At 43.5% G+C, this 14,079-nt stretch overlaps 1 protein-coding gene across 1 annotated transcript; it reads left to right on the plus strand.

The window, feature by feature from the left end:
* Nucleotides 1-5,453: 5,453 nt before the first annotated feature.
* Nucleotides 5,454-13,793, plus strand: LOC110307042 (serine protease inhibitor A3B). Its single transcript, XM_021179252.2, has 4 exons — nt 5,454-6,090; nt 7,835-8,108; nt 9,042-9,192; nt 13,593-13,793. Exons 1-4 carry the CDS (start codon nt 5,454-5,456, stop codon nt 13,791-13,793), a joined length of 1,263 nt encoding a protein of 420 aa, XP_021034911.1.
* Nucleotides 13,794-14,079: the final 286 nt, after the last annotated feature.

Raw genomic sequence — 14,079 nt, forward strand, 5'->3', positions numbered from 1 at the left:
ATCTGAATAAATCTCATGATGTTCATGCAGTGGGTCTGGAACTTGTGGCTGACATAGAGTCCATCTAAGAAGAGAGTCTACAACATAGATATCAGGCTTTACTTCTCATTTCTTGCGGGCTGACATTTTTCCATGCCTCTTGCCAACCAGATATCGCCTTGGTGAAGAAGCCTCTAAAGAGGGAGACCTGGTGTGCAGTAGAGGTGACAGATTGTGGAGGGGAAAGATAGGAGCCTGGAAACATTGCTGTTCACTGCGGTTCAATGCCTGGGAACTTCCTGCATGACTCAGTGGTTTCTACATGCTGATCATTCATTTCTTAACATTTAACAATTGAATTAGCTGAGGGGCGGGGTCTCACACATGACATGTGTCCTTTCTTCCTTGCTTCTGCCCATGATACACTGGGTCTAATGAAACTCAAATATATAGTCACCTTGAGGTTTTAACCAAACTATCTGCAGAGGTCATTGCTAATGTCTCATGAATACACAATGGTTGAGTATTCATGAGAATGTCTGCCATGCTGCACTATGGGATAGGGAGTAATACTACCAGCAATAATTATAATAGCCATTAATGTCCTGGCTGCCACTTCCACCCTCACACTATCTCAAGCCCTGCAGCTACATCTCAGAAACTGATTCCAAATGCAGGCATATGACAAGACCTTGTCAATCTAAGTGACGTGTGGTTGCAGGGCTAGAATTCCAAGCCTTCCTGGACAGCAGGATGAATGGAGAATGGTGCAGCATCTTAGGAAACGTTGATGCAGCAATTGCACTCTAGGCAGGTACTCGGAGGAACAGGAAGCAAGGACATGGCAGGCACTGCAGGCAGCATCCACTATGCTTCTCACAGTTGGCAAAGGGCTTGTGACTCAAGTGTCTCCCAACAGATGCATGGATGAGCAGAGCTTGCTCAGGCCACACACTATTTCTGCATTAGACAAACGAGGGAGGTGCCATTTCCTGCTGCCCTGTGTGTGAGCCTGCCAACATGCTCACAGGGAAAGAAGCCAGACACAGTAGGGCCCGTGTCATGTGACCCAAAGACATGTGATCCCAGAACAGGGGAATTCATGTACATATAGAATCTTCTACTGGTTGTGGAGAGCTATGGGGAGGGAGGGGATGACTCATCAATGGGCATGCAATCAGTTGAGCAGTGACTAACATAGCTTGAAACTAGATTTAGAAAACCAGAGACAGTAAGAGCAGAAGTGAGGCAGCTCTGCATGTGCCAAGAATTCATGGGAACAAGCAACTGAGCTGTACAAATGGACACAGAACTGGGCTCTCAGAAGCTGACAGCAAGAGCCAAGGACCTGAGGCAGAATACAGTTGGTAAGTTAGAGCAATGGGAATGAGGTAACAGATGATTCCAGAAGGTTGAAAATAAGCAGATCATGCAACACAGAGCATAGGATTCTGCCTGCACACGGCAGGGCCATGAGATGTCTCAGTGAGAGTGGAGGAGTCACATGGATCTTTCCAAAGGAGTGTAAAGGCTCAGTGATTGGTGCCAAAGACAACAAGTTCAGGTTTTAATAAAAACAAATCCCATGCTCCGATACAGACTTGTTTGGGATGATTCAGAAAGAAGGCTAAAGACTCCACCTCAGCCCATGGAGGGGCTGTGTCCTGTATATCAAAGCTGAAATAAGAGGAAGCCCGTGTTATGCCCAGTTCATGGGAACCCCAGGAGACCACCAGAAATTGTGATACTGCTGTAATAATTAAAGAGATTTTTTTTTATTATAAAAGTCTGGGCCAGGATCAAAATCTTTCCTGCTGCACAGATTAGGAAAGTGATGCTCAAGTGTAGGGCTTTGAGTGAGATTATATATATATATATGTATATATATATATACACACACACATATATATGCACATACACACACACATATATACATACACACACATATCATACACACATACACACATACACACATACACATATACACACATATACATACATATATTCACATATACATATATACCCATATATGTATGCATATATACATGTATACATACACGTATATGTGTATGCATATATACATGTATACACACACACACATATATGAAGATGCATAATATGGGGCTCTCTACCCTGGCATTATGTGATTGGGTAGAGGAAAGGGGGTGCTGTCCTTCAAACCTGACATTTGTTCAGAGAGGTGACCTGACAGAGAGGTGGAATCACACAGCTGGAGAAGGACCTTTTTGGCCTGGGAAGAAGTAACTCATTCCATTATCAGAGGCCAGTGTGTTTTTACAAAGAGGCCACAGCTGCCTGGGAACACTTGATTGCCTCTTTCCCATAGCTCAAGGGTGGCTTTCTCACTTCAAGGATAGGAACTCCTGCCTCTGTCCAAGGCAGGAGCCTCTGTACAGGGAAAGTCCTATCTGTTAGAATTATCACAACATGGGAATGCAATGTGTGGTACTGGATTCGAGGCCAGGTTGGACTTCCCTTTGTCTGACCTCTTCAATGGTCAGAGGCATCTTCATACTGGGGGTTGGGGAAAGGGAGTACTGGCCATTCTGGCTCAACACAGGGACAAGAAAGTGCAGGATTTGATATGCAGTGATGGGGACAGGTTACCTGTGTCTCTTCACCAGAAGCTCCAGGTTCTGGTCAGCTTGGGGAGATTGTTAGGTTTTTTCCAGGTAAATCTGGTAACTCTGGCACTGGGCAGAGTGGGTGGGGCCAAACAATGGAGGTCAACGAAAGCCTGAGCATGGGCTCTCAGTCCATTTGCTGGCACCTGGGCAGCACTTGTCAAGATCAGTGAGAATCTGATACTCAAGTATGGCACTTCCTGCCTGTTGAGACTGTCAAGCTTATTTTGTGGCTGATGCATATCACAGTCCAAAAGAAGGTGGTGAGTCTTAATGGCAGTTCTAGTTTTAAGGTGGGAAAGAGACTTAAGGAGACAAGGAAGTGGAGTGGAAGAGTCCAGTGTGGAATGGGAAGAGCCCAGGACTGAGCAATTGAGAGAGACAGAGCAAGCAGAAGAAAGACAGGCCCTGACTGAGGTTGCAGATTTTGTGGGAATGTTAGGGTGACTACTGAGAAATAGAAATGTGCCACTCATAATGTTCTTTTCTGGAACATGGAGACACAGCATTAGACATTGTTTACTGAACCCAAACTCTTCTTGTTAGGACCAGAACTTCCATTTAAGGGACAGCAGTTTTGGACCTAACATCTGCCTACTGAGTGTCTCATCCCACTGTTCACACAAAACCCACAACTCTCATCCTAAAGGGAATACAATCCTTCATTTTGGAGCCATTTTTGGTGACAATGATCAGAGAAAACATCTTCCATTACCCAAATTCTATGTTCCAATGTGGAAGCAGTTTCACAAAAACTTTATTATAACTTTACAAAAGAAAGAAAGTCACAAATCAAGGCAAATTTAAAGGGCATGGGTGGATATCTGAGAGAGGCAGTGGCATCAACATGGGGGAAGCCTCTCTCTAGGCTCAAGATGTCATCGCCACCATGCTTACCTCTTGGGTTGCAGCTATCTGTCTGCTAGTAGATTTAATTGTCACAGGCATCAGTGATACACATGGAGGCAATACATGCATGTCTATAGAAACAGAACTTAGCACCTCCTAATAAGGTAATTGGTCTCTGTATGACCCTCCAAGGCTCTACTGAACTGAAATTCTTACCAACGAGCAGTCTCTGCAGACACAGACTCCTTTTAGAGTTCCTGCATTTCCTGACATAGGCAGCTTCCCTTCAGAAATCTGTGGAGAGCAGGTCTCTACTTAGAATGTGCCCATTCCTGACAGAAAGGATGGTAATACAGATGCAGTCAAAGACTTGTCAATATTGAGACATGTGATTATTGATCTGTGGTTTTCCATAAAGAAGCCAAGAAACATGGACATAGAGTTGCATTCTTTTTGAAGTGACTTGGGAAGCCCAGAACAAAAGCCAGATGCAGCTCTTCCTTGTGTTAAGTGGGTTAGGGTTGCTGCCCTGGTTTTTTGCCTTGAATGCTCACCTGGTCCATACTGACCTTTGAACTATTACAGAAACAGAAGCCACAATGAGGACATCCAGTGTTGTGTAGAAGACTCTTAGTGGTTTTGCCACCAGGAGCTGGTTCTGCAAGATAGAGCCTGTAAGTCTTTGTCATCATAAATCATTCTATATGTCCATTCCCAATCCGAGCAGAGCACAGATATTCACGTCAGCATTTCCTAAGAGGAAGGAGGAGTCCCTAGATATAAATGTGTACCAGTGTGCTTGAGTTAAAAACATTCCAGAAAGGCAGAAAACTGGCACATCGGGATTTACCTAACAAATACTAGCAGCTGGCTTTGATTCTGCAGGTAAGGCCCATAAAACCTTCTCTCTGTTGAGAATGGAAAAAGCCATCCCAGGACTGTGTGCTCCAGGCTATGACCTGGAGTCTTTTTGTTTGTTTGTTTGTTTTTTTGGGTTTTTTTTTTTGTTTGGTTGGTTTTGTTTTGTTTTGTTTTGTTTTCGAGATAGGGTTTCTCTGTATAGCTCTGGCTGTCTTGGAAATCACTTTGTAGACCAGGTTGGCCTCGAATTCAGAAATCCACCTGCCTCTGCCTCCCAAGTTCTGGGATTAAAGGCATGCACCACCACGCCCAGCTTGACCTGGAGTCTTGATTTGGGGGCAGTAAGAAGTTGTTCTTAGGTCACCCAGTATGAATAAGGGACATTTCTGCAGTGCATAACACTCTCTTCTCTTGTCTGGGTCTTCATGCCTATGGAAGTGGCAGGCACCATGGACTATGCTCCTGGAAACTGAGTAGAGAGTCCTCCTTCTGACCCTCCTCAGGGGGAATGCTTTGAGACCTTGCCTAGCCCAGGTACTGATGTAGGAGCCAAGAGGGGACAGAACTGTGACAAAGTCCCTGTGGGAGAAGGGGCATCACTGTCATGCTCACATCAGACAGCAGTCGCCCTTGCTCCCAGAAACATGCACCAGATTCAGTGCTACAAAATCTGTCCAATGTTGTTTCATTCAGTCTGGACAAGATCTTGTTGATAGGATATTGCACACATGCAAAAGAACAGGGTTCTCTGCCTTCTCATGTGGCGTTATACAAATCTAGAAAGGGACAAGAGATTATACATGTTCTGTGCCCAGCTCCAGGTTTTTCTCTTCCTTTATCTGTGACAGTGGAAAGACTGTTTACCTTTCTGGTTGCTGGTTCTCTTAAATAGAAAAATTGGGCTCTACGAGAGACTTCCTCCATGGTAGTAGGGAACTCAGGATGGAGTACTGCCGTCTGAGAGGTCAGAGCACCTCCAGTGGGAAGTCACAGAGACAGGAAGGGCAGCAGAGCAGGCCACAATGCCCACCATGTGGGAGATCTAGGAGATGCTCAGAGCACCAGCTTGTCCTCCCAGACTCAAAGAATGTTTTCTTTTCAGCCTAGAGAACAGAGAAGATGGCCTTCATTGCAGCTCTAGTGCTCTTAATGGCTGGGATCTGCCCTGCTGTCATCTGCTGCTCAGATGGCACACTAGGAATGCACAATGCAGTCCAGAAAGACCAGGACACTGGAAAACAACTGGACAGTTTAACACTGGCCTCCATCAACACTGACTTTGCCTTCAGCCTCTATAAGGAGCTGACTTTGAAGAACCCAGATAAAAATATTGTCTTCTCTCCAGTTGGCATCGCAACTGCTCTGAACTCCTTGACTCTGGGAGCAAAGGGCAACACCTTGGAAGAGATTCTAGAAGTTCTTAAATTCAATCTGACAGAAACATCTGAGGCAGACATCCACCAGGGCTTTGGGCACCTCCTACAGAGGCTCAGCCATCCAGGGGACCAGGTACAGATCAGGACAGGCAATGTCCTGTTTATTGAAAAGCACCTGCAGATCCTGGCAGAGTTTAAGGAGAAGGCAAGGGCTCTGTACCACACTGAGGTCTTCACAGCCAACTTCCAGCAGCCTCATGAAGCTATGAAGCTCATCAATAGCTATATGAGCAATCAGACCCAGGGGAAGATCAAGGAACTGGTCTCAGACCTGGATGGCAATACATCTATGGTGATAGTGAGTGATCTCCTTTTTAAAGGTGAGAGTGGTTTGTGAAGAGAGGGAGAGGATGCTGCCTTGGAACCTGTGTCCTTACACTGACCTCTGGAAAGGAGGGGCTCAGGCCTCAGAGCCTTGTGTGTAACTGTTTATTACACAATGCCCTTACTTCCCCTCTGAGAATTTTAAGATAGTGATGTAATTCCTGGGACATGTCCAACAGAAACACTGAGCTATCTTTCTAGGAAGGCTGATCTGTTCTGTGACTTGAACTTAATGACTAGCAGAATGTCACATCTTCCACTGCCAGCCCTCCTAGGTAGGCTTAATCCATGTCTACTCCCTACACAAATAACATCCCTCAGTCTGACTAGAGCAACCATTTCTAATATGCTCCTATATAAGGTATCCATCCTTCTGGATACCCTCGGTCTCCAGCAGGGTCCCGTTGAACTGAGACCCAAAGGAGCCTAGTTACATTAATCTTAAGGAGAAAGTATCATAGCCTAAAACTAGTGAAGAGCCAGCCTTGTGGGAGGTTCCTACATAGGACTTCTTCCCTGAGACTGTTATGAAATGATTTTGGCTGTGGAGAAGCAGGGTCTGGGGAAAAGTCATGAGAAAGGAGGAATGTCCCTTAGGCAGTGCTGTGTGTTAATATCTAGCTGCTTCTTGGAATTTTACTTTTATAAAATTTATATATGAAAGATCAGAATTCCCAAAACACATTCTTAGGGCAGGAAATCTGCTGGGACTTGGGCCCATGATAGTTGGAGACTCAACTGGAGACATTACAGATAAGGGTAGCTGGGGAAAATCCAGGGAACCCACACCCACCATTTCCTGCCTGATACAGACTAGATAGCAAGGTGACAGCCAAGAAACTGTTGCCTGACAGAAGTCACGATATGAATAGACACTGGTTAGATTTGGTGCTAATTAAAATTAGTCCAGGATACAGAGTTTGAAGGCTTGGACTATAGGAAGAAAATCAGGTTGACAATAGACAGAAATATAGGACAGGAGGACAGAGGACAGAAGACAGGAGGACAGGAAGGCCCCAGAGCTGCTGTTGGCAGGGGATGATGGAAACAGAGTGACAGCATGAAGGGTTAGACTGTAGGACGTGGATCTCTGAAGCTCAAGTGCTGCTTAGTGCTAGGTGGGATGTATGTCTAGGCTGCAAGATTCCAAGAGCAAGAACTTGGTTCATTACCAAGTCCCAGTGTGTATACTGGTTATGGGAAGAAAAACTAGAAATCTGGAAAAGCTTGAGCTGATATCTCTGACTGTCAGGGCGGCCATTTCCCACGTGTGCGATGTGGACTAATTATCTCTGTCTTAGCCACAATCTATGGGATTATGAACTGATCGTGATATGGAAGAACTCAGTCTCTGCTGTTTTATTTTGCCTAAAACCTGTCCCACAAGGCATTGCCTTCTAGAGATGTTTCCCCTGAGCAAGACAGGATCCTCAGCTCTCTCCTGTCTCCAGTCTCACCACCTTCACTCTAGTCTTTCTTACACACTCCACTCCAGAACCCTGACTAGGTCAGGAGCTCAAGTAGCCAGGTTGTGGATTTTAGCTTACATTTTAAACCAAATCTGGAAACTCATTGGTACAATTTTGTCCACCTTTGAGGTTTTCTCCAGTTCAGCATATGCCACTCTGAGGGACACTGTGAGTGACTGACAATGGATGGATTTCAGAAGCTAAACATACATAGGGAGGAAGTGTCCTGTTTCTGTTGCTGTTACAGTCCGACTATTTGCCTCATCTTTAGCGAAATGGAAGGTGCCTTTTGACTCTGATGACACGTTCATGGGAAAATTCATAGTGGACAGGAGTAGGCGTGTGAAAGTGCCAATGATGAAAACTAAGAACCTGAGGACACCCTACTACCGGGATGAGGAGCTGAAATGCACTGTGGTGGAGCTGAACTACGAAGGCAATGGCAAGGCCATGTTCATCCTCCCTGACCAGGGCAGGATGCAGCTGGTGGAAGCCAGCTTACAACCAAAGACCCTGAAAAAGTGGAAGAAATATTTGAGGCCCAGGTATGTGTCCTAAGGACCCAGAAATGGGTCCCTGTACTGCAGTTGTCCTGATGGCCAGTGTCTCTGTGCCTCAGTTTCTCACTTATGTCCAGTGTAGTGGTTAAAGTGTCATCAGAGGAAAGGTGGAGTTTGGTGAATTCCCTTCCTCTGTCCCAGTTGATTTTATTGGGGTTAGTGTTGCTGACAAGATAAGATCAGTTCAAATGAGGAATGAGGTTTCCTGTGTCTCTGACTGTAAATGAGAAGGAGTCTTGAACGTATCTTTGGGAGGCAGAGGAATTTATGATTGACAGGAGATGAAGATGAGTGTTCAGAATCGGCTGTGCCCTGTGTAGCCATTGCATCCCCTTATCAGTTATTCATTCCCTATTCATGCAATGGTGACTTGAAGACCTACTCCGGGCCATGCTCTGACTTAGACTCTGAGAGAGTATCGGAGAAGGATAAGCAAAAATTCTCATCCTTGCGGGCTATCTTGCAATTGAGGAAGAGACAGTAGGGGGTGAAAACAGAACTGGTCAGTATTTAATAAGTTAAAGGTAAACTCCGAATGCAGTGGTGAGGTTGAGAAGGACAAGCAAGGGTAAGGAATAAGGGAGTCTGATGCAGTGTCCAGTGTGAATAGAAGGGTCACTAGGTGATGAGTGAGGACAGGCATGACAGGGAAGGGCTGCACTATGTGGATCTAACAGGATAGCATTCTCAGTCAAGGTACAATTAGCACCAACTCAGTTTGCCTGTCCACTGTAAACACTCTCAGGCATTGATTAATAATTAATGCATTAGGAAGAGAAAAATTACTTGGTCTAGGCATGAGTGCAAAGAAGGCTCCTTTCCATAGAGTGGGCTCTCATAGAATGCTGCCCTTCAGAGATAAGTTGTGTTCATTGGGCATAGGTTCCTCTGGCTCTTCAATTTCTCTTTTATTCTCAGGAAGATAAAAGAGCTCCACTTACCCAAGTTCTCCTTATCCCAACACTACAACCTAGAAGACATCCTTCCAGAGCTGGGTATCAGGGAACTCTTCTCCACACAGGCTGACCTGTCTGGGATCACAGGAGTGAAGAACATAACAGTCTCTGAGGTAAGACAAGGAACACGGCTCATTCACTTTGAGTCCTGAATGTAGACAGTGAAGGCCATGTGGACATGTGGAGATATTCAATGTATGAGAAAACCTACATGCCTGAGATTCCTTAGGCCTGGGAGAGAGAATCATAGCCCAGATACTCCTTCTCAGAGTGTGCAGCCAGTTGCTACTTTAGCCTCTGGATTTGAACTCATCACAGAGTCAATGATGGGGAAAGTGCCTGTGCTTGGTTTTAGACCACATGGGTCCCAACCTGTGCTGTACTGCAGGGCTCTCTACAGTCCACCGCAGAGCTCTCCACAATTCACTGTAGATCATCAGCTTCTTCAGTGCAGTGCTTGGTCATTACCACTTGATCAGCACATATAATAGTAGCAGTAAAGGTAGTAACAAGGGATCAATGGCAGTTCTGATGAAAGATCTGAGAATAGGAGAGAAGATGCCCTCAGACCCTCATCACACATTCTTGGGTGCACAGCTTGTTGGTGCTTAGTCTTCTCTCCAGTGCCCACTCAGAGCCCTGGACTGAGATCTGTACCACCAGGGCATGGTAGTCTGGAAATGTGAAGCCATGCCCTGTTCCATGCTGGTGTATATCACAAGGAGGTTAGAGCAGGAGAGATGCTGAAACTTGTTGTAGAAATTATTTACTTGCACGTGAGGTTTCTATCCCACCTTAGCTATTTAATTCCTGGATGAAAAACATACACAACCTTTATATTTACAATAAGCCTTAAGCAGCACAATAGCTGTGCAGTGGCCTGGCCTCTACATTTTTAGAATCTATTTTCCTATCAATAACCCAAGTTATTACTTACTATGTTGCATCTGGGTTCTCTTAACTCCAATTGGCCAGCCAACACTGCATTGGTAGAGTTTAGCAGTTGACCATCCTGTATCCATTTGTCCTTTTTAACATCATTCTCTCTACCAATACAATCAGGGTGTTTCTTGCCCAGTGGCTAACATCCCTCAATTGAAGCAACTCCACATAGGAGCACTGATGCTCATCACCTTCCTGGAAGCAGTCTGGGACTATTGTCAGGAGCAGTCATGTCTTGTAGTGAAAAGATATTTTAATAATGAAGCAATATCTAATGCCATATTCAGTGGATCTCTAATGCTTTTGCAACCATATATCAATATATAACACAACTGAATTATTAAACATTGATTATTTTAGCTATTTACTATTTAAATAATTTTGAAAACATTTTAGTGTAATAAACTAAATTAGAATCTAATATGACCATGATTTTGACTACCTGACTCTTAGCCTGCATTACTTGATTATTTTAAACAGTTTGTAATAGAACCTATTTAAAGGACTAGGATTAAATCTTGTACTGTTAAATGAGGTACATAGGCACAGTGCCTAATAGTACCAAAATTAATTTTAAATATTGTATCAATAAACAAAGAATTATATCAATGAAAAGCTTAAACCTCTCTCAATATACAAATTCTGCACCAATGTAAGAAAATATAACTTCAATTCTGCATCAAAATATAAAGATTTCTGCCAATGTATGATTTTTGGCTGTAAAATTCTTTAAGAGTAATTTAATAACCAATCCCGATTTGTCTAATTTCTTATAGTATTACAATATCCCCCATTTTTTCAACCCCTTTTCCTTTATCTAAGGAACTAAGAGAAGAGGAAAAGAAAGATAGAAATTCCTGAGTCTAAGTTCTCTATTTGGCATCCTTCCTGTCTAAAACTATAATTATTTGTAAATTATTACTTAAAAAATGACAACATATCTATACTTCAAGCAATAACCAATCCACACACCTTAACTGAAGGGATTGGGAAGACCATAGTTTTTATATCTGCTTCCTGCTGAGTTGGGGAAAAAATTCCTAACCCAAAAGGAAACTGAAAAGTTGTTAAATCAAAATAAAGCTAGCTGTTATTCTTTGTTGTCCAGTCTCTATGTGATGAGAAATTTCAGAGCTTACATGAATTCCTGACTGAAACCGTCTGAAAACCTGGATGACCTGAGGTCATCATGGACAAGCAGCCCTTCCTGAAGTTGTTCTCGAAGCCAGTCTCTGAAAACAACATCAGTTGAGGCAGCATCAGGCAGGCAGCTGGAACAGCAGGCCATTTCAGCATCTCTGAGGGTGAATCTTGTCAGGCCTGCCCACTTGGTATTTCATTCTATAATATATGAACCTTACAACCAATATTTATTTCTAGAAGGACATTTGTATGGAATGTGCAAGATGCACATATCAGTTAAAGATGAAATTTTGCTCCTTGTTTGAGCAGGTGGAAGACAACTGTTCCTAAATAAGTTAGTTTAATTAATAACCAAGTCATAATAAATCTTCATTCATGCATATGCTGTTCCCATATAGAGGGATTAGCAAACCATGCCACCTCTTTGGTCTTCTTGATTTTTGCTTCCTGTCTGAAGCCAAGTTATTCAGAGACTCTTCCTCTATCAAATTTTATCCTTATTTTTTACTTTCCTATTGACACAACTACAGAGCCTCTCTGCTTGATCCAGCAACCCGAAGTCATCAAAAGTATAGATTGACTCAATTCAGCAGGCTCCTTTTTATTTAGGCCTCTCTACTTGACCTTTCACACAGAGGACTTGTAATACCATTATAACCACCAAACTTATAGCAACCTTCACTTTGATAATTAAAACATTTAAAACTATTATTATTATTATTATTATTATTATTACTTAGTAAGATAGGGTTTCTTTCTATCTGTGTCCATCCTTTTCCTTCTAAACATTGGGATCAAAGGCCTGGATTTATTCATTCATCCAATCCAATTAATTTCTCCCTTCTTTCCTTAAATCATGTATAGCAATTTGTTATCTCTCCCTTATTTGAGAATTAATATCACCATGGATAAATATACTTATCTCCCCCTCTCTTTATAGAAATTTAATTAGTATACATTCCCATATTTTACTTCAGTTAAATATCTTTCTACTTACTGTATAAGCCTATTTTCAGGCCTACATGTGTGTCACATGCTAGGCTCAGCAGTCCCAGTATTCCCGTGGATCCCACTTTCTAAGAACCCAGAAGCTTCCGATAGCACTGGCACCTTACATTTCCGTTCATTCTCTACACTCTTTTTTTTTTCTCTTTTTGTTTTTGTTATTGACTGTAGGAGGCAGACATCCTTGCTCTCTGACCTCTGATCTGCCTTCTTCATTGCAAAGCGGGGGCTCCTAGTATCTCAGAGGCACTTTAGAAGCCCCGGAAAAGACCTCAGGCTGGAGTCTGAGCCTGTGGCCAGCACACTGTCTGGGTCTGCCTGGTGGCACAGCTGTGCCCAGGCTTGTGCCACGAATCACAGAACTGTGTGCACCAGTTTATCACACATATTGTCCTAATCCCAAACCTGTGCTGCTTGGGAGAGAAACCACTTGACTTTGCTATGAAACCAATTCCCTATGAACAGCATATGCATAAATGAAGATTTATTATGACTTGGTTATTAATTAAACGAACTCATAAAGGGACAGCATGTGTTTTCCATTGGAGAATCACAAATTAATTTTTAAGTGAGTTTTTGCCAGATAGTGAGGTGCCAATATGTTGTAGAAATTATTGAGTCATGGCCAGAGGTCCTCAGCTGTATAGGTTTCCAAATGAAAGTCATATACAACCTTTATTTTTACAATGTCTTAAACAACATAAAGCTGGGCAGTAGTAAAGCCTCAATGCTATTAGACCCTACTTTCCCATTGATACGCTGAGTTATTACTTACTATGTTGCATCTAGGCTGCTCTTAACTCGAGTTGGACAGCCCTCAGAGCCACGTTCTCTTGATTCCGAACCCATGCTGGCTTCTCCTTCCTCCTCCTGCACATTCATCTTTCTTGTGGTTCTCCTTGAATCCCAAGCCCAAGAACCTAAATGAAAATTATGTCTCTTCTGATCAGCTATTGGCTGTCGGCATCTTCATTTACCCATCAGTAATATCTTGGGGACAGGTTCACTTAGTCTGCATGTAGACTGTCTCTTCTCTACAACAACCTAGTCATGGAGACCCACATTTTGCATTTTAATAGATAGCAAAAGACCAAACCTCAACAGAAACCTGCACTGTCTGCCAGCACACTCGCTGTTCCCTGTGTGGTTGGCTGTTGGGAGGTCACCTGTGGGGAAACGCATGGCATTGCCTACTCTTGTCCTCCTGTTGTAGTGATTGAGGGCAGCACAGATTGAGACACTGAGCAGACTGAGGGCATCTTTCATCTCACACCCTGAGCCGAGACTTGGGAACACCAGAGTTAGGGATCATGGAAGGAGCAGAGAAATTGGCCAGCAGATGAGGCCAGCACTTAGTGCTTGCTCCAGAACTCTCTCCTGCTCTCCATCATCTTCGGTGAGTGATGTGTTTCTCTCCCTACAGATGGTCCACAGCACTGAGCTGGACATGACTGAGAAAGGCACAGAAGGAGATGCCACCACAATAGTCAAATACGATTTCCTGTCTTCAAAAATTAAACCTATGTTTGTTAAATTTGAGAAGCAATTCCTGTACATTGTTTTAGAACAAGGTGATTTATGGATCCAGGTAATGGGCAAGGTTATCAACCCCTCAGAAAAGTAGAACTTCCTGAGTTGTGGGGCTTCTTTCTAAGCTAACAAATTGAGTCTCTTTGCAATTGTTGGCTTCCACCCTCTCATAGACTGTGGCATTTTTGTAATTAAACAGTGACCTTGATTAACTTTACTAGTCACACATCACATGAGCCTGTGGATGGTCTCGGTCAGGCTCCTAGTCTTCTTGGCAACACGAGCTCATCTTCCTGAGCCTTAACACAGCCTTTCTTCTGCTTCCATGTTTACTCCTCTTTACCTGCCTCTATCAAAAGCCTGGGCCCAGCAGGTTGGCC

This window comes from Mus caroli, unplaced genomic scaffold (genome assembly GCF_978045245.1).
Source record: "Mus caroli unplaced genomic scaffold, Mus_caroli_1 scaffold_14, whole genome shotgun sequence".
Lineage (NCBI taxonomy): Eukaryota > Metazoa > Chordata > Mammalia > Rodentia > Muridae > Mus > Mus caroli.